General features: G+C 37.6%; 1 protein-coding gene across 1 annotated transcript in view; it reads right to left on the reverse strand.

Moving 5' to 3' along the window:
* Positions 1-19274, reverse strand: part of LOC143891340 (uncharacterized) — a 46869-nt gene extending 27595 nt beyond the window's left edge. Inside the window, exons 1-25 of the mRNA XM_077395933.1 lie at positions 19101-19274; positions 18062-18233; positions 13643-13714; positions 13474-13542; positions 13317-13388; positions 13130-13201; positions 12439-12510; positions 12244-12315; positions 12062-12133; positions 11899-11970; positions 11733-11804; positions 9983-10054; positions 9818-9883; positions 9135-9194; positions 8992-9033; positions 8623-8660; positions 7357-7736; positions 7085-7280; positions 5997-6140; positions 5268-5386; positions 4945-5155; positions 4629-4866; positions 4049-4199; positions 3554-3931; positions 344-500 (exon numbers count right to left, since the gene is read on the reverse strand). Of these exons, the coding sequence (XP_077252048.1) occupies positions 344-500; positions 3554-3931; positions 4049-4199; positions 4629-4866; positions 4945-5155; positions 5268-5386; positions 5997-6140; positions 7085-7280; positions 7357-7736; positions 8623-8660; positions 8992-9033; positions 9135-9194; positions 9818-9883; positions 9983-10054; positions 11733-11804; positions 11899-11970; positions 12062-12133; positions 12244-12315; positions 12439-12510; positions 13130-13201; positions 13317-13388; positions 13474-13542; positions 13643-13714; positions 18062-18233; positions 19101-19203 (3172 nt within the window). The 5' untranslated portion in view covers positions 19204-19274. The remainder of the gene's footprint in view (positions 1-343; positions 501-3553; positions 3932-4048; positions 4200-4628; positions 4867-4944; positions 5156-5267; positions 5387-5996; positions 6141-7084; positions 7281-7356; positions 7737-8622; positions 8661-8991; positions 9034-9134; positions 9195-9817; positions 9884-9982; positions 10055-11732; positions 11805-11898; positions 11971-12061; positions 12134-12243; positions 12316-12438; positions 12511-13129; positions 13202-13316; positions 13389-13473; positions 13543-13642; positions 13715-18061; positions 18234-19100) is intronic.
* Positions 19275-19715: the final 441 nt, after the last annotated feature.

The raw sequence follows: 19715 nt of genomic DNA on the forward strand, positions 1-19715 counted from the left end.
AGACACCCTATCTATGTGAGGACCTTTAAAATGGATGGCTTGGATCACCCAAACAATGTGGGCCCCCACTGTATTTTAAGCTACTGTGTAGAGAACTCTCTACACATGTGTAGGAACCATTTATTAAAACACAAGGGAGTGCAAACATCAACACCTTCCAAATTTGGGACTGATATGTTTCGATAACCGGAAGAAGTCACCTTGTTTTACATGTGTTTAACCACTGTAAAATTGGGACTGATATGTGTGCCGCCATGACCATGATCAGAAGGGCACTTCACTTATCGAGCTGATATCTATGACCGACACAGAAAGAAGAAAGAAAGGAAACTTTTGGTCTTACCTTCGTTAGGCACGAGAGTAGCTTCAGATCCAAACACTCCAAAGCAATTCAGAGCATGGACAAGGACAAGGAAAAAGCGTGTAGAAAACATCTTCAGCTTGGAAAGAACGTCTCCAAAACCCAAAAACTTGAGATCACTTGAAATCTGAGAGCTGAAGAAAGAGCAGAATTCGTGGGTTTATCGACGTTGAAGAATTGATTTCTTTCAAAATAGCCAACGTGGGCTCAATTATAAAAGAAGTATTCGGATTAGGGATTTTTCAGTGACATTTTACGTCGATATCAGTTACTATATACTTTAAGAGCTGTAAATATATGTTAAGAGAGCAGCTAGCAAAATGGGAACCGTGACAAACAAAAAAAGGTGTTCCTATTGTATGGACACATGCACAGAGAGATAAAGAGAGGAACCCGAAATTTAGGTTCTAGCAAAATGACCAAAGCAACCTATGGAAATGGACGGTTTGGATCATCCTATGGTGTGGGCCGTACGGTACTTTTTGAAAAATAATGGACTACAAGGCCTTTCATCATATAAAAGCTCATTTTTGAAGAACCCAGTAGGTGTGAGAGCTAGTTGCAACTTGGCAAACATTTGAGGTTCACTGTGGTCGGATGACAATCTTCAATCACTTTGTTATGTCGTTTTCTCTTCATTATAAATCAAATAAAACGGTATGAGAATGGAAAAATAGTGGCTTTCGTGTTATTTGAATGGAGAACCAAAGACCTTTTTTACTACTTAAATGAGAATGCATGGATGAAATCTAATCCCGGCCACATGTTTCACCCATTCTCAAACAAGAATCCTACCCATTTAGTCATGTAACATTCCATGCGCCTTAAAATCAACCTTGTCCTCAAGGTTGGATTATTGGAGAAACTAATTTATTCTACTTGCGTCGCAAATCCTATCGCGCACAGTTGATATTAGCCTTTCATGTTCTTCAAATATAGTGGCCGCGATCATTCGAACCCCACCTTCAAAATTCGATGTGATCCAAGTTGGAAAGAACTACGATTTTTCACGGAGTCGCATCGAAATGACAGGATGATTGAATAGTTGAACAAAATCAATATGCTTTCTGGTAATGTGTTCTTTCGTATCGGTGGTGCGAGCTCGACTATAAATATAGACGGAACCGAGACCTTAACAACTTATTAATATGTTGGTTTGGTTATCCTCTTCGCTAGCCCGAGTATACCACTATTTTGAACAATTTTCCGAGACAAACAGGCCGGAGATGTTCAACTAACTCAGCCTTGTCACTATCAATTCTTACACTTTCCTCGACCCGAAAATTAATATTTTCAAGATTTTGCTTTTCTTCAACTTGGTGCAATTCCTCAATCACTATGTTAGCCGAAGTGGGATTCATATATTGATTTTGTTAGCTTTTTGAGGTGTTTCAAGGTTGGTTTTGATTTAGTTATCGATTATAATATTTCACCCGAACACCCAAGATCTGGAGACTACAAAGGCCTTCCGTTAATGCATGAGAGTTGCTCAACATTGGAGTGGTAACCACAGAATGTCTTCAGTCGAGACTACGCAAAATAGGGTGTCTACACCAGCTGCCCGAAACCGGATCTAAAATCTAATGTAGATATTAGATCAGTTTTTTGAGGGACAGAGTTCCATTCAACGCCATATTGAATTTTGCTGTGCAAGGGATCAATGGCTTCGATTCCAACTTGGATATATGAATGATGGGAACCTCAATCTGTCTATGATGTGAAAACCAATCGAGTGATCATTGTGCAAAAATGGATACCAATTAGATAGCTTAGATCCTCTTATGATTAAAACAATATTCAATGTTGAGGTCTGGGTCCACCAATTAGTGACCCGTAAATTTCCGGGTCATTTTTTACCCGGTCCGTTTGACCCAGACCCATACGGGTCAGGTGAAACCCGCCCCGCCCCACCCGTTTGACAGGTCTAACCTCATATGGGTAGCTCATAGATTTCTTGGATTTTCTGGAAAGAGTTTGGAAAGGAAAAATATTTCTAAAAGGGATTTGGTGGGACTTTCGCATAAAGGCATTTCGCGGCTGGCTGTTGCATGAGAAAGGAGCCAACACGGCTGGAAATCCCTTTCAAGACGTGGAACCAGGAGTAGAAAACTAAGAAAATAAATACTAAATAATAACAACAAAATCAAAGAAATAAAAAAATAAAGGAAAAGGAAGAAAACAGTTGGCATGCAGATAGTGAAACTCTCATCTGATTAAAAAATCAAAAGCAAGAACAGAAAATTAGAGAAGAAAAGAGATAAAATCACCTGCTTTTGGTCATTTGTTATTTTCTTCCTTTTCTTTGTTCAAAGTTAAAACCCGTTTGTTTGATCTTCTACATAATAGGAAAAAAACTCCTCATTTGGGACTCCACATGGGTTTGTCACCAAGGAAAAAGTGAAGGCCCCTGACACTAGCCAATTTCGCAGAAGCAATTTTGCAGCCAATCTTTCAGCATAGAAGTGCCACAACTGATTTTTTTTTATTTATAGGCAAGCAAGATAATACAATCATCATTCAAAACACTAATCCTATCACAAGAATAGGGATACTGGATACAGGCGAAGCGAAGAGATCAAAGAGAGGACCTATCCTTAGAAACAATGTATAAAGAAAAGTGGAAGTACAATAAATCTCAAGAACCACTAATAATCAAGGGTGTCTATCATTATCTAACTTAACTGAATTTTTTCATTTAGTACCCTTAACTCATTACATAGTTGACATTACTCTCCAGAAAAAAAGAGGGGCTGCAAAATTACCTATACCTCTCTAATATTTAACTTCCAAAACATTTGCACATAATATTAAATACAAATAATGTTTAGAGGCATCCAAGGAGGCACTTAATCATCCATGTGCAAGCCATGAATCGAAAGGCTATTTTTTCCCCAAATGTTGCCCTTAACAAAGAGGGCCAACAGTACCTACTAATACATGTATGGTAGAAAAAAAGTAGAATACATTTTTTTCCATAAAAAAGCAACCCATACTTCATTTATTCAAGTAAATGCTTTAAAATGTCATCTACAAAATGCACACTTGCTGAATATAATTCAAACAAGTTGTCAAATATTTTGTATATCTAACAACATGGAAATCAACAACTCTACTGTTTAAAAAGGAGACAAGATAAAAGAAAATAACTTATAAGACTGCATGCCAATCAAAAGAATATACAATAATCTATGCTCTGTTCTTCAAATATTGTGAATCCAGATTGATTGGATAGAGATCAGCTCCGGATGCGGAAGAGCTAGTCCATGGCCCACCCAACATACTCTGGGTCTCACTGAAGTTGTCGATATCGGTCTGACGACGGTTCCTCATTTCCTTAAACATCATATCATCACTAGAGACACTTGGATCTGAAATTGGGTTCTGATGAACCACACTTCGGCCTTCGAGCATGCTTACCACAGAAGACATAATAGGCCTAAGGGTTGGAGATGCATTGGTGCATAAAAGAGCCACATTAATCATCCCCATTACCTCTTCCTTGTTGAATTCTGATCCTAACTCTGGGTCAACTAAATCCATTAGATTCCCTCTCTCTTGCAAGACACATGCCTGTAACATACAAAGAATGAAAATGTGGTATTTAATTCCACTCAATTATAATGACAACAATGATAACAACTCTGACAGAAACATAAATGCAAATAATTAGGGAGATGTCTGAATTACCCAATCAAGAAGATAAACACAATCCTCTTTTGGCCTGTATTTTATGTTGCTCTTCCCACTGACAATTTCCAAAGCCACTACTCCAAAGCTGTAAACATCTGCTTTATCGGTCAGGTAACCCCGCATTGCGTATTCTGGTGCCATATATCCCCTGTGATATGTTGATTGTTAGAAACTACAACATTTGTAATCACCAAAACAATTATACTCTAATATACTCCGAGATGTGTATGTCTGCCAATGGCAGTAGTTTTGTCAAGATGCCTACAAGATAAAGTACAAACCAAATATTCAGGACTTTTACTTTACTTTCTTGGGTTTGAAGTGGCAAGGTCAAAACTTGATATTAGGGCCAAAGCCTATCAATACCCCTATGGATCCAAGGGAAAAATGTTTGAAGATCCTGGTTGAATACATTATTGCAAGATACATAGGCTTCGCCAATTTACAGAGTGCTGATTTAAAGATAAAGAAAGAAATGCACCATAGTTGTGTGTTTGGACCGAAAAGATATCACTACAGGTAAAACATTGCAACTCACAGTTACTAGAAATAAGAAATAAGAATAGAGCATACTCACAAGGTTCCGGCTATTCGTGTGCTGATATGGGTGTTCTCCTCTTCATCAAGCTTAGCCAATCCAAAGTCAGAAATCTTGGGATTAAGATTCTTATCAAGCAGTATATTGGTACCTTTGATGTCACGGTGAACAATTTTGAGTCTTGATTCTTCATGGAGATAAGCCAAACCTCTTGCTATCCCTACACATATCTTGTGCCTCGTCGGCCAATCCAGTTTGAGTCGACAATCTTCTGAACCTATAAATCGCCCAGTAACAAAAAATGGGTTGTCTTGATAGTAGTTCAAAGGCAGCAACACAAATGATATAGACTTACCAAACAGAGCACGAGCGAGGCTATTATTTTCCATGTACTCATATACTAGCAATAATTGATCTCCTTCAATACAACAACCATAAAGCTTTACAAGATTTGGATGTTGCAAAGCAGATATCATGCCTATCTCGTTCACAAACTCACGGTTTCCTTGCTTTGATTTGGAAGAAAGCTGTTTGACTGCTATTATGGTACCATCTGATAATAGCCCCTGAATTACAGAAATAATGTGAAGTTCCACAGAAGAATTAAGATGGGCAAAAGATGGATACATTTTGGTTAGAATGCAATGGATCAAGATAACATGTATTTACGTAGAATACCTTGTAAACAGGTCCAAAACCACCTTCTCCAATCTTGTTTGCGGCATCAAAGTTGTTAGTAGCAGCTTTGATCTGTCTTAAAGTAAAGGAACCTGTTTGAAGATCCAGACCTATAAGATCTGACCAAAGAGCAAACTTAGATCAGAAAGTGCATCCGAAAAAGTTGAAAATTTGTCTTTTATATTTACTTTCCCTGGGTTGTCAATGTTTCCATGCACATTTCTCATTCTCTCAAATGTCACCCTTTTCAATTTTAAGACCTAGTTATCATGGCATGGAACCTCTACATATAAAATTTATCCAACAAATTCCCAAATCTTTTAACTAACTAAAAGACCATTTTTTAAAGTTATTCCAAGAAGCCTGGATGTTGTGGAATCTCGATATTTGATTTCAAATGAAATGATATTAAAATTGCATCCCTAAATATAGAAATTCCTTCTGCATATGCGTGGAAGCACAATGCAAGTGTGTCCATGCATGCGAGCACAAAGAAAAATAGATTAGTTCATGTAGTATTACAGAAAAAAAATCAGATGGGATAAAACATAAGATTTAATGTGTGCCATCAAAGTAAAGCGGGGTATTCAAGAGCTTTCTGAAAAACGACTGCCTACTTGTTGGCACTTGTTCATCTTAGTTATTAAAAGGAAAGTATAACTCAGCACCATACACATGGCTTTCCAACATGGTTTATTTATTATTGTTGGTGCAATTGATTAATCCCACCTTGGTCCATTGTAGATTTTCCTCCCAGGAAGCCTTTCTTCCAAAGGATAGCCATAACCAAGAAAATAAGGCAAAACACAGAAGCTACAATTCCAACCACAACAGAGACGGAGATCCCTTTGCCACTCTCTGGAGGAGGATTATCTGCACCAAAGAAACAATGTAAAAATCAAGCTAGTCAGATGACATAATTAATGAATTGGATAGCAAAGAAATTGACCACGCCCAGATAGACTTGATAGCATAGTGGTAGAAAAAGGAAATGGATAGAGTTGACAGATTCAAATGCTGGAAATCTAATCAATACAAAAAAGAGCAGAAATGCAACAAAAAATTATCAGCTTTTTCGCAGAAATGCAACCAAAAATTGTCAGTTCCCAATTGGAAAAACCAATTTTTCTTCTCCTTTTGCAGGAAAGAAATAGAAGGAACTTTTCCATGGTTCAGTTTGCAACTGTCCTTTCTATGAATTATTTGTATGGCGAACAATCCAAGTCAAACAATGACCCACAGCCCGCTCTCCAACTCAAATACTAGCACTCAGCATTAAGGCAGTATAAAAGAAAGTAAAATATTAAGAAGACGGTGGCTGTTATGCTCCTTCCTAATAGAAACTCAACGGCCCCCCTTGTGGAATGTTTACGTGATCGGATCCACTGTTCGGACCGGCAACACAAGTCTGCCAAATGCCGTGTTTGAGAACACCTTCATCGGGCAATCCTAGCTCCTTGATGGTCCTTGATTCATCAAGTCCCTTTTAGAGTGCTGCCAACAAAATCTGAACCATTGATTTTTGTTGTTCTTTATCTTACGCATGGGATATCCAATCGGTATGTACTTAGACCATGTGGGTTGCATCATGGTGTTCTAGAAGTTCAACGGTCTTGAATGCACAGAGATGTTCCCATGTGGACCCTAAAATCTACTGTCACAGTGTCACCATTGATCTCAATCGTTCTGTCTGCATATGGTTCTCTATAAGAAAATGCTACATAATAAATGTGTTGTTTGAGTTGGAATGAGGAGTAATTTAGCTGATAAAAGAATAAGAAGAAAAAGAAGACACACAGACAAAATGTACAACATACCATTTTCCGCAGAAATAGCTGATATAAGAGGACCATAGGTTCCTCTATCGGGGATAGCTGTTGTGCCTTTTCCAGCCCAAACAAAACGGATCTCCAAGGTGTTGTTTGTCACAACAGCAGTATAATTCTTTACAATTGCTGTATCAGCACCACGAGCTTCCTCTTTGATATTGAAATCTTTCCATATCAATTTTCCCTAATATAAACTAATTCAATTAGAAGTGAGTTTTACAAATAAAAAGCAAAAGTATATCTATAATGTGATTACACACCTGAATATAAACATCAAATATGCGCTTCCCAAGGCTGCTGTATGTGTTGTCGTTTGTAAACATTATCTCCGCAAAATGGAGTTTCACAGTGTAATTTCCGTTTAACAGACAGGATCCATAGTAAGTGAGTGAGAGAGGAGAAAGGCGTGCCGTTCCGTACAATATAGAGTCAACCATAGAGAGCTCGGATGTATTTGACTTTATATAGTCATCACGATCTGCATCATTGTCCATGAAGCCTCCAGTGCTGCTCAAAACCCAGTAGTTGCTAGTTGAAACATATTTTGAAGCACCAAGTTCAGCTGTATCTTGATCGTATTTGGTCCCATCATTGGTAGTTACGTCAGATCCACCACAATTTATATGCAAGTTATACAAATCTTCAACAGAATGAGAGAAATCAGTGTTTCGTCAGATAGTAAATGAAAGGAAAAAGATACACACTATAAAGTTGACTCTTTCATTTAGGCTTTTCTCAGCCTAATCAGATCTAGTTCAGCATTTGGAAAGCCCTTATTTTTATTTTATTCATATTTTGTTCAGTAACTATGAAGTTCTAACACATGTCCCCAATATATACACCTTAGATCATAACCTGAAGGGCAGACGTTCAACTCGAAAAAATAAATAAAAGAAGAGGTTTGATGTCCCATGCAATTTTACATTTCTTATTAGAAAGTTGTAACTACTTTTGCACGAATTTTCTACCTACTTCTCAATGGTGAAAAATCTCCAATTTGGACAGACTTAAACCACCTTGAATTACCAATCTCTACTACACGGTAGTCAGGAATTCGGAGCTTAACTCAGAGGCAAGGGCTTCAAGATTGCCAAAAATAGAATAGAAAAGCAACCACAAATTAATTCAACTCATACAAGAGCCACTTGAAATGAGAAAATAAATGCATTAGTTGGCAGATTATCATGCTTTAACAAATCATATGATATCTTTTCCTTTTCAAATGGAAGTCATGTCAAACTTTAGATTCAAGCCAGTTGTTCTTTTCCATGAACTGGGGAGATGATCGTGACTTTCCAGCTTTTTTGTAACTCCTCATTTTATCATTTTTCCATGTTTACTGAATGGCTAAAATTGGCTAATTTGGATTTTAAATTGAATTGAACTGTTGTTTGTTCTAATTATGGATGGACATTACTGCCATATTTTCAAAGAAGCATCAAAAAGGAAAACTTCAAAGATAGACTTGTGACCAAATAAATATTCAAGGTAATACCCCATGTTCTAACTCTGACGTAAATACTTACATTTTTCACATGGTTTCAAGCATGGATTATCTCCAATTCTACATCAATATGAAGCATGAACACGTCAGAATTGTAAGATCATATTTGAATATATATATATAGGGAGATGATATTTTCACCCCCCCTGCTGTACGCATGCACCCCCCTAATAACATGATTTGACGTAAACAGTGGACAACTTTAATGCTTTTTGACGTCAAATCATGTTAAAATGGGGGCGCATGCAAACTGCAGGGGTGTGAAAATATCATCGCCACATATATATATATATATATATGCACGACTATGAAATCAGCTAGAGATTCTAAATATTCAATTATCTCTAACAACTCAATATAGTATTTGATAATTAAAGGTTTAGAAGATTACAAATTGTCCCTGGAAGAAGAGCTTCCAAATAAGTTGATTTTGCTGAAGATAATACAAAATAAGGAGTTAAGTAGTAGAGAAAGGACACTCACGTAAATATATAAAATATAAAGAAGCTGTGGATGCATAAAGAGTACTCTTACCCATTATTCATTTCCTGACAACCAGAGTTTCCTGGTGTAAAATTATTGTAAGAAAGATCACTGCAAGACAATATTATGTTGCAAAATGAACAATCATTTTCTGAAATAAAATATAACCATAATGATCTGATACTATAAAACATCACTCAATTAAAAACAGCATTGATCATAAGGAACTATTTATTGGTAATTTTCTTCCCTTCACACTAGTCAGTTTGTTTGTAGCATCTTAGAAATCCTGACATAAAAGTTTGGACTTAAATCGTGTAAAAGACAAAAAATTTCAGTGATCTTTAAGTAGGGAAATAAACCAGTGTTTCAAAAGGGAGATGCAGATTAAAACACAAAACACGGCCAAAGAAAATACTAGTCGACTCGGGATTGTGCGGTCGAGTAGTCAGTTGATGTGGCTGAGTACTCGGTTGAAGCGGTCATAATTCGGGAGAGTCAAAGGAGTTTTTATTGATTCTGTAGGGCAAAACGCAGAACGCGGCCAAGGTAAAAGGGAGTCAACTCGGGGGAGTCCACAATGACGCGGGGGAGTTTTAAAACTATGGAAGAAACAGTAAAAACTGTGAAGACATGCTGTGATTTATTATAATCATGGATAACTAATTTATCACAATAAAATTTATATAGCAATCTACCAAAATGAGACTAAGTGTCCAGGATGAGAAACATACATGTTATTTTTACTACTTAGCACCCAGCGTGGTATCGATCCATTCAGCAAGTTGCTAGAAAAATACCTAATCACATGCCACAATGATTTACTGTGATTGAGCAGTTTGTGTATAAAGAGCACCAAAATAGTTACAAAATTTATTGTTATAAATTAGTTCACTTACATGAACTTGGTTTTTCCTAGGCTTCCGATGCTTTCTGGAAATTTTCCTGTGAACTTGTTAAAGCTGAGATCTCTGCCAAGAAAACCACAAGGAAGAGTAGATAAGAACAAGGTTCTCTCATAAAACAATGTCTGCTAGAACATTCAAGTAATTAATAGATAATCAAGTGTTAATTCTTATAACAGAAATCAGTACTAAATATAATTCAATGTTGCAATAAGAATTATCCCAACGCAAACCTAACAAAAATATCAGCATTATAAATGATTGAACATAAAAGTCACTGGTGCTAAATTTCTCCATGAAATTTAATGCATCAATAAGCACTACAGGGTTCAATTATGCAACATAAAACACATGTTAAGAAGAAACGAGTCCTTCTGTAGCTCACTTTCCAGAAATAGTGTGCTAGGATTAAGTCAAGGTACAAAAGAGGAGGACGGAACCAGTTCAAGTCAAGGTTTTAAATTTTGGTTTTCGGTCTCTCCTGAAACCGAAATTTTTTTATTTTATTTTTCAAATTTCAGTCATTTTGGCCAAAATGACTTTTAGAATTTTTGGCCAAAATGACCAAATTTTGGCTGAAATCCAAACCGAAATCCGAAATTTGAAACCACGGTTCAAGTCATCAGAGTTGACGAAAACCGACCTAGTGAAGACATGCTAATTTTGAGGGGCATTTTAAAGATACTAGCCAAAAAAAGGATATCACACAGTTTTCTGATCAATTGTTACACCATAAAAAACTCAGAAAGGCATAAATAATTACTTTCCATTCTCCATCACAATTATAAGCCAAGAAACAACAAGAAGCTAGCCAATTTAGAATAAATAATCCATTGAGAATATCCGCAAGTTTAGTATTTGCCTATATATATTTTAAGAGCATGAAGCTCATCGACTTAGAATACAAGATCCGGTGAGAGTGTCTAGAAGCGTATTGTTCGCCCGTATATGAATCCTATAAAGCTAGGACCTAATGTATTAGCCATTTTAAGCAAAAGCCCCATGCTGGATAAAAGCTTATTAAGGGCCCAAGCGGGTTCAAACCTATTGGTTTAAATGGAACACAACTTGTGTTTATAATGGGGCATCACCCCAATGCATCCAATACTCGTGTTTAATTCTGTTAAGTTTCCTAGACATCTGTTTTACATAGTAAATGGCATTTTTTGCAACAGATTGTTTCTTTTTCTGTACTATTAATTTTCTGCATGAGATTTCCTGTGGATCATTTCAACCTCATTAGTCACATCTCTATTGCTAAAGTTCATGATTACTGGGACTCTAGGAGTCCTACTTTGAGCTTCTGGATGTTAAAAATAAGCAATGTGTAAGACTTATGCGCTGAATCCAATTGATCAACCCTCAATGGATCATTCATTATTTCTATTTGATGTTTTAGGAAAGAGAAAAAACCATGAACTTCCTTAATTTGGGTAACACATGCCAGTTGAGGAGACTCTGATGCTATTATTCAAGGGACTCAAAGTCAAGATCATGTTGCATAACACCTCTCTTGGCACTTGAATGACTGGTTTCAAGGAATGGATCGATACATTTTTTTTTTTGATAGGTGAGCTGGGGTTTGGTGGGGACCCCTACCGGTTTATTAAAATGAGAAAAGTATTAAAATGGATCGATACATGCATACACATGTAATGAACATAATCCCTCTACTAAAGCAAGCAGACAAGAAGGAAACATCAGGTAAAGAAGATCTTTACCATATCTAAAAGAATCAACTTACAAGGTTTTCAGTTGTGTCATTGTCCAAATATAGCCAGGGATTTCTCCAGAAAGATTACAATTCCTCAATATTCTGTAACATTCGATCAAGTGTATCCACTTCAACAACACTGATAAAAGATGAACTTCTGTACAACATGCCAAAGACAAGCATTAATTCAACTCACAGTGTCCTCATGCTTGTCATATCACTCAGTAGTGGAAACCTCGAAGATGTTCCATTTATGTCACTAATCCTCCTGCAAAAAAAAATCCACAAAGACTAATTACCAAAAATTGCTACTTGACACGAAACAATTAATGGTGCGAATATCAGTTGTCTCTACTTACAGGTCGGTTAAGTTTTTCAAAAAAGAAATGCCATCAGGAATAGGCCCCTGCAGACCACTTCCTTGTATTGCTCTGTCTTTGACGAAATTTGAAAAGAAAAAAAATAAGGAATGAAATTCAGAGACACTACTCCAGAAAGAAAAAAAAAAAAACTCGAATCTCAAAAGAAAAAAAATGGTTACAGTTTTTCGAGCTTCGTCCAGTTCTGAATGAAATCAGGTATCCTTCCGGTAAAGTTGTTATCGCTTATCCTACTGCATTGTGCCAAGAAAAAAGAAAGAAAAGAAAAAATGAATGAAAAGAAAAATGATGAAGTTTATGTACAAGGAACAAGGCACAACAACAGAGGTGGAAAAAAGGAAATAGAGGAAATTTACAACTCCTTCAGATTACTGAGTTTAGCAAGATCATCTGGCAACCCTCCCGTAAATTCATTTGAGGAGATTAGACTGTAGTTCAAAAAACCAAACACTGAATGGTCAGAACACACTGAGGGCCTCTTTAGATGCTGCCAGAATTTGTCCTTATTTGCGAATAAGATTATTCTGTTTTAATCTTATTTATAAATTGTTGGATTTTGATTTTCAAAATCATGTTTTTGGGTCAAAATTAGTGTTTTGGAAAATGTTTCCCTATAGTGTTTTGGAAAAGAAAAACTTGCTTTTTGCAAGAGAGTGTAGAAGTGGGAACAATAAGATAGTTCCGTATCGCTCTTGAAGAAAGTTGGAAAGTGGTTTATATAGCTTTTTTCCACTTCTCTACTTTGCTTTAATGCACAATGGGTGGACCAGCGGACGGTGTGCGTTCGCACACGCGCTGAGTGGACAATGGGCTATAGGGTACTCTTTTTTAGGCGCGCAGACAAGGCCTAACTATGTCAATTCTTAAGCTACTATAACTATTATGTGCAAATAATCCTACTTCTCTTAATAACCATTTGCATATAAGATTACATTCAAATAATTTTTAAAGATATCCAAAGAGGCCCTACGATTCCAATATAAAATGCCAATTGAAAAGCTACCCAGAAGCCAAAAAAAAAAATTATCGAAGAAAGGGAGATCTTACAGTCTCTCTAAATTGATCAGCTTCCCAAGCGCTCTTGGAAGAGGTCCAGAAAACCGGTTGGCCTCCAGAACCCTGAAAACCCAACCTTCTTTAAGATCAAAACAGAAAAAGACCCATATGAAATTCACAGAGAATAATCAGACAATCGAATGGAGAGAGAGAGAGAGAGAATGAAATCAAAACTTACAATTCTTTGAGAGTAATAATGTTTCCAAGCTCTTTTGGGATCTGCCCTGATAAGCGATTTGCGAGTAGAGAGCTGAAGTGGCATTCTCTCTCTCGTTAACTTTAGAAAAATCAAGCTTTGATTTGAGAGAGTTAACCAGGATTGTGGAAACACTTACATGTTCTTCAGTTGCATGGTTCCCCATTCTGGAGGTATAGTGCCGTTGAGGAAGTTGCGACTGACATCACTGTGATCACTAAAGTGGTCAGTTTGGGCGTAATTTAAGCAAATAATGTTGGGAGGATCTAACGTGAGCCGTGGGTGTAAGTGAGAAAGAGGGGTCTTACAATATCTGGAGGAAGGGAAGCCTGACCAGTTCTGATGGAAGCACTCCTTGAAGATTTTGTGTCTTGACAACTCTGCAATCCAAAACAGATAGAAACTCCCTCGTAAACTTTTCCAAATGGGTGATAAATCGGACACACTTTGGGGTGAAACTCGGGTCGGGTTGGATCCGGTTGAGGCCAACCCAAACCCGACCCGGGGAACAATTTACTCAACCCAAGCCCGAGCCGAGTTCCAACCCGATGAGGTTCGATCCGACCCGAGGAACCCTTTTTTCCAACACGAACCTGACCCGACCCGAAATTCAACCCGAGTTTTTATAGGGGTGCAACTCGGGTCAATTTTTAGGAATTCGAGTTGAGCTTTTACCTTAAAATCGGGTCGGTTTCAGGTTGATTCCTATTCGTTTTTAGCAAAAGCAGGTTGATTCCTATTCGTTTTTAGCAAAAGCTCAACCCGACCCAACCCAAGTTGCACCCCTAAGTCTTTAAGCTTTCTAAAAATAAAAGATTGATAAAAAAAAATGTTGGATTTCACTAGGTTCGTGTTGCCCAAGGCCTCAACCCGGGTTGGGAAAACTTAACCCGAACCCGACCCCGACCTAAACTCAGCCCAACCCAATCCGACTTTTTTTTCAGGTTGAGCCCAACCCAAGTTGCACCCCTATTTTCACTACCTCACATGAACCTTTGGTGGAGCCTAAAAAGTGAACTGTTGAGATCTTTGAACAAGGTAGGCCCTAGATTTACTTATTCTCACAACTAGTACTCTCTCGCTTCTCTTGGTGCACAAAACCCTTTTGGGGCCAACGATGAATGGTCTAGATCTTTGAAAATGGTGGACATCATAAAATGTGTAACTAAAAAAAAAATCACTTGGGCCCTTATAAACAGGCCTTGCACATAAAATCATCTCCATAGGAAGATCAAAAGCCTTCGATCAGCCTCTACAAATTGGAGAGTTAGGATCATCATACGGAGATGATTTTGGGGAAAGGCCTATTTACATTAGACCCATCAAATGAACAGCTTAGATATTGGAATGAGGGCAGCAAAGAATTTTCTAATAAATGTGTGTTATATGGTGTATGTACGGAGGTGCACGTACTTTTTAAAAAATAGAGTGGGCCCACCTTGTTCAAAGACCTAAACCATTCCCAACGTAAATGCTAATCATTTCCATTGGGTGATTCAAACTCTTCGATCTGTAGAAATTTCTCTATGGTGTAATTTATCTATAGATTTACATGGTTAGGATCCAATGGAGCTTATTTTGGGGGCACAGTTTAGTAACATTAGGGCACATTAACTGAATGGTTTGGATCTTCAAACAAGTAGCACTTCATCATATTTTTCAAAATATATGCTCACCTACGAACAAAAATGCAATATGCGTTGGGCCTGACCTCACCTATGAGCATATATCATATAACACATCTTTTTTAGACAATCAACGCCATTTAAACAATTCAATTGTTGGGCCCACCAACGGTTCATGTTGGAGATCTTCGGATATACTGAAAGCTCTTGGAGCCCCTTTGACTACAAATATTATAATCTTTATATATAATGAAAGCTCTTGGACCGCATTTGACCATGGATATAGTTAACAACGAGAACTTAATTTGTACATGGATTGTAAAATTCTGAATTTTACAAGCCAAAACTTGTAGATTTTATAAGCAAAAACCTGGATTATAAAATCTAGGGTTTTAGCTTGTAGAATTCTGAATTTTACAAACTTGGACTATAAAACTCATGTACCTGAATGATGAATTCTCATTTGAGTGTTTTTTTTGTCTAATTTCCAACGTAGGCCTTCGGATGCTCCGCTGAGAAGAGGCGACTCGTGCCAAATTGATGGAGTAAAAAAAAGGTAGGGCAGACCAAAAACAACTTAGGTAGAAACAATGAGTAAAGACTTGATAACTAGGAACATAACAAAGAACATGACCTTGGATAGGATAGAATGGAAGAAAATGATCCATGTAGAAGACCCCTCCTAGAACTAGGATTAAATTTCTTTTACCTTCTTCATGATTTTTTTCTAAAGTATTCACTTAGTCGACCCCAACTAGTTTGGGACAAAGGCTATGTTGAGTTGAGTTTAGATTTCCATAGAAAATATGAGGGGTGCAACTCGGGTTGGGTTGGTTCGGGTTGAGGCCAACCCGAGACAGTATTCCCACAACCGTAACCTGACCCAACCCGAGCCTCGGGTTGAGAATCGTCAACCCTAACCCAACCCACCTCTAAATTTCTCAACCCTAACCCCACCCATCTAACCCAAAATCGGGTCGGGTTGGGTTCAGGTTCACCTAGGGCCAAATAGAAAAATATAATAAAAAGACATAAATCAAGATAAAATTAGAGGACGGAGGTCAGGTTCGGGAAGGCCTCAACCCTAACCATATCCAAAATTAAATTGGGTTGGCTTTTCCCAACCCAACACGAAGAAATGCCACCCTAACCCGAGCCAAAACCAAGTTGAACCCATAAATTATACAATAAAAAAAGAGTTAAAGGGTTTTGCAAAAAGGGTAACCTACTATGAGTATTTGCAAATAGAGTAACATGTTTGCTAATTTGCAAAAAGAGGAATGCCCTTTGTCCATTTTTTACAAACAGAGTATCTCTTGACAGAAAGAATACAGCAGCTGATTCAATGTTGAAAAGGACAAAAATACCCTTTACTCCAAAAAGTGTAGGATCACTGCACTTGCTGATCGCGTGGCATCATTTTGGAGCCACTAAATCCAAGCTTGTTTTCACAGAGTGAAGTTTCTTAGCATGTCTTCGATTAATTGACAGAGACTACTGGATTTGAAAAGTCATTGCATTGCATTGCATTGGAAAGCAAGGCACAATTACTACCAATGACAACAAGGTGCAGAATCTTGCACTTAATTGCTGCCTTAATGGTTTGGTAATAAACCATGTGGCTTTCATTGGTTAGGAAGTTGAATCCTTGAGGATTTTAACAGAGAATTACATTAGCTTCAGTACCTTATCTCAATTCTTTCATAATTTGTTTAGGTCATCTACAAGCTTGTTAATGAAAATTTGTGCATGAGACCTTAATTACCGTGCAAGTAACAGAGAGTTGGGCTTAAGAGTGCAGAGTACTTCCTAGTGCCATATTTGCCCCATTTCCACCATTCAAAAGACACCCGTTGATTTTTTTGAGTTTTTATATGATGTAAGCTTGCAGTTAAGTATTTCTCAAAAGTAGTTTACAGCCACACCATATGATGATCCAAACCGTCCATTTGATGGGCCACAATGTAAATAGGTTGTGCCCCAAAATATCATTTCCATAGGATATGATCCTAACCTTACTATACGGCCCACGCCATTGGATGATCCAAGCCATCCATTTGATGGGTCACAATGTAAATAGGTTGTGCCCAAAAAATCATTTCCATGAGATGAGCCTAGCCTTACTATACATCCCACACCATATGATGATCCGAACCGTCCATTTGAAGGGCCATAATGTAAATAGGATGTGACCCAAAAATCATTTCCTTAGGATGATCCTAGCCTTTTGATCAATAGAGGTATCCATAACATGCAGCTCCTCTATAGATTGGAAGGCTAGGATCATCCTACATGGAAATAATTTTTGGGTCACAACATTTTTTTCATTGTGGCCCTTCAAATGGATGGTTTGGATCATCCTATAGTGTGGGCGGTATAGTACTTTTTGAAAAATAATGAACTATGCAAGTTTACAGCATATAAAAACACTAAAAATGATGAGGTGTGGGAAGATCATAATGCACTTCCTTAAAGAAAGGGTAATATTATCATTATGAAATTTAAATACATCTTCCGTTTAAATTCAGTCAAGTCACCGTCAATTTCACTCCATTTGCAGAATACGGACAGAGGGTATTCCTCTTGTTGCAAATTAGCAAACCATGTTACTCTATTTGCAAATACTGAACAGTAAGTTACTTAACTCAACTCAACTCAACTCAACTCAACAAAGCCTTTGTCCCAAACTAGTTGGGGTCGGCTAAATGAATCCCTTAGAAAAATCTTATGAAGAAGGTGAAAGGAATCTACCCTGCTCTAATCCTGGCTCTAGTTGGGTTCGTCTACGTGGATTATTTTCTTCCATTCTATCCTATCCAAGGTCATGTTCTCTGTTATGTTCCTAGCTATCGAGTCTTTCCTCACTGTTTCTACCCAAGTTGTTTTCGGTCTGCCCCTACCTCTTTTTACTCTATCAACTTGGTACGAGTAGCCTCTTATCACTGGAGCATCCAAAGGCCTACGTTGGATATGTCCAAACCATCTTAAGCGGTGCTCTCTCATCTTCTCCTCAATTAGTGTCACCCCAACCTTTTTATGAATGTCTTCATTTTTAATTCTATCTAATTTTTGCAAAATTAATAATAACGTTAGTATACATACATGCTTGTGACATGGTTGACAGTGTTGCTGCAATTGCATCGGACGGCAAAGGCGTCATCTTCTGTTTTGTTAGGTATAACGCAACCTGATTCTCCACTGCAAGGGTCAACTTGTGATCTGGAATTCCAATTCGTTCTGTTCAACTTCCTCCCTATTGCTTCAAGAGCGGCCACTGATTATCACATTTAACAGAGAATGTCATTAAGTTATTATGTCTTTACCCGGATTTGAATATACAATAATTTTCCAATACAGTGAGTGATGCTAACTACAGCCACAGTTTTAAATTTCGGTTTCGGGCATAATTTCGGTCCTCACTGAAACCGAAATTTTGGCCAAAATTTGATAGATGAGCTCGAAATGTTAGAATTTTGGGCCAAAATTCCCGAAACTTTGTAAATAAATAAAAAATTAATATTTTATTTAAAATTTCGCCGAAAATTGCCGAAATTTAGGAAATTTTGGTTTCAGTCCTGACCGAAGTCCGAAATTTCGGCCGAAATTTAAAACCTTGACTACAGCACAGTGGACTTCATCCTGGACTGATCTGAACCGTCCATTTACTAGGCCTTGATTTGGATCCACTATTGCCCAAAAATCAAGTCAATCGTGCAAAGAGGCACACTCTATTGAAGCATTCCTCGCTGGATCAGGACCTGATATCAATTCTACCCGTCCAAAAACCGAACAGAATGAAGTGGGTGGAAATGACACGGGGCGGGACTAGTGTAAATTAGAATGGGAAATGGTGGAATCTGTTTCCCGCCTCAAGAGGTGGTATTCAGATCCCTCCCAGGTCGGAATGAAATTTTTAGTAGAATTTTCTTCGATTAAAATTTTTTTATGAGTAGGAATCGGAATATGAGGTCAATTCCGGTTCTTGATTCCGGCAATCCAAAATGCATCCTTAAACATAGGAATTGGAGCCAGGTACCTCTTTTTCACATAATTCTAAGAAAGAAATGAAATCTGAGGGGGCATGTGAATCTAGGGCAAATAAACTACAGAAAAAAAGAAAAAAAAAATCCGAATCTCATACCTTCTTCATCAGGAGGAAGTAGACTGCCTGCTCCATATCCCAACTTAGCCAACCAAATCAGTCCTAGAACTGAAACAAGTATAAAACGTCCCAAGAACAACATATTCAATAATCACAAATATCTTTCTGAAAGTATGTATGTATATATATATATATAAGGGCTCATTCAATCGGAGAAATATTTAAGAGTTAGGACTGCCTGAATGGGCATCTTTGAAAATTCCACGAACCTCAGATCCTACAGTTAAAGGTAATTGTTACTCATGGAATTAGAGTCTGTCCATACTCCCAAACGTGGGGCCAAGATGATGTGGCAGTATTAGAGATATTTGTTATGCAATTCCATCGAAAGCCATTTCGCGGCTTGACTTTTGCATGAGAGAACAGCCGCCGGAGATGGATTTAATAATAAGACAAAACTGCTGAAAAGTGAGAAATTGCCTAGCAGTGTCATATTAATATGGTACACACAAGTGTCCCTATCAATTGCCAAATTGCAGATAATTTCAAAACGGGACTCCATCCAGGAAATAAAGACAATGGTGTGTAATGACCCTAATACCCACCTTACATGGTTAAATGCCATCCTAAAAAGTTATCACCGTCTGTGCACTT

The sequence above is a fragment of the Tasmannia lanceolata genome, unplaced genomic scaffold, assembly GCF_043159265.1.
Source record: "Tasmannia lanceolata isolate RefF3 unplaced genomic scaffold, GAP_Taslan_0.1 ptg000013l, whole genome shotgun sequence".
Taxonomy (NCBI): Eukaryota; Viridiplantae; Streptophyta; class Magnoliopsida; order Canellales; family Winteraceae; genus Tasmannia; species Tasmannia lanceolata.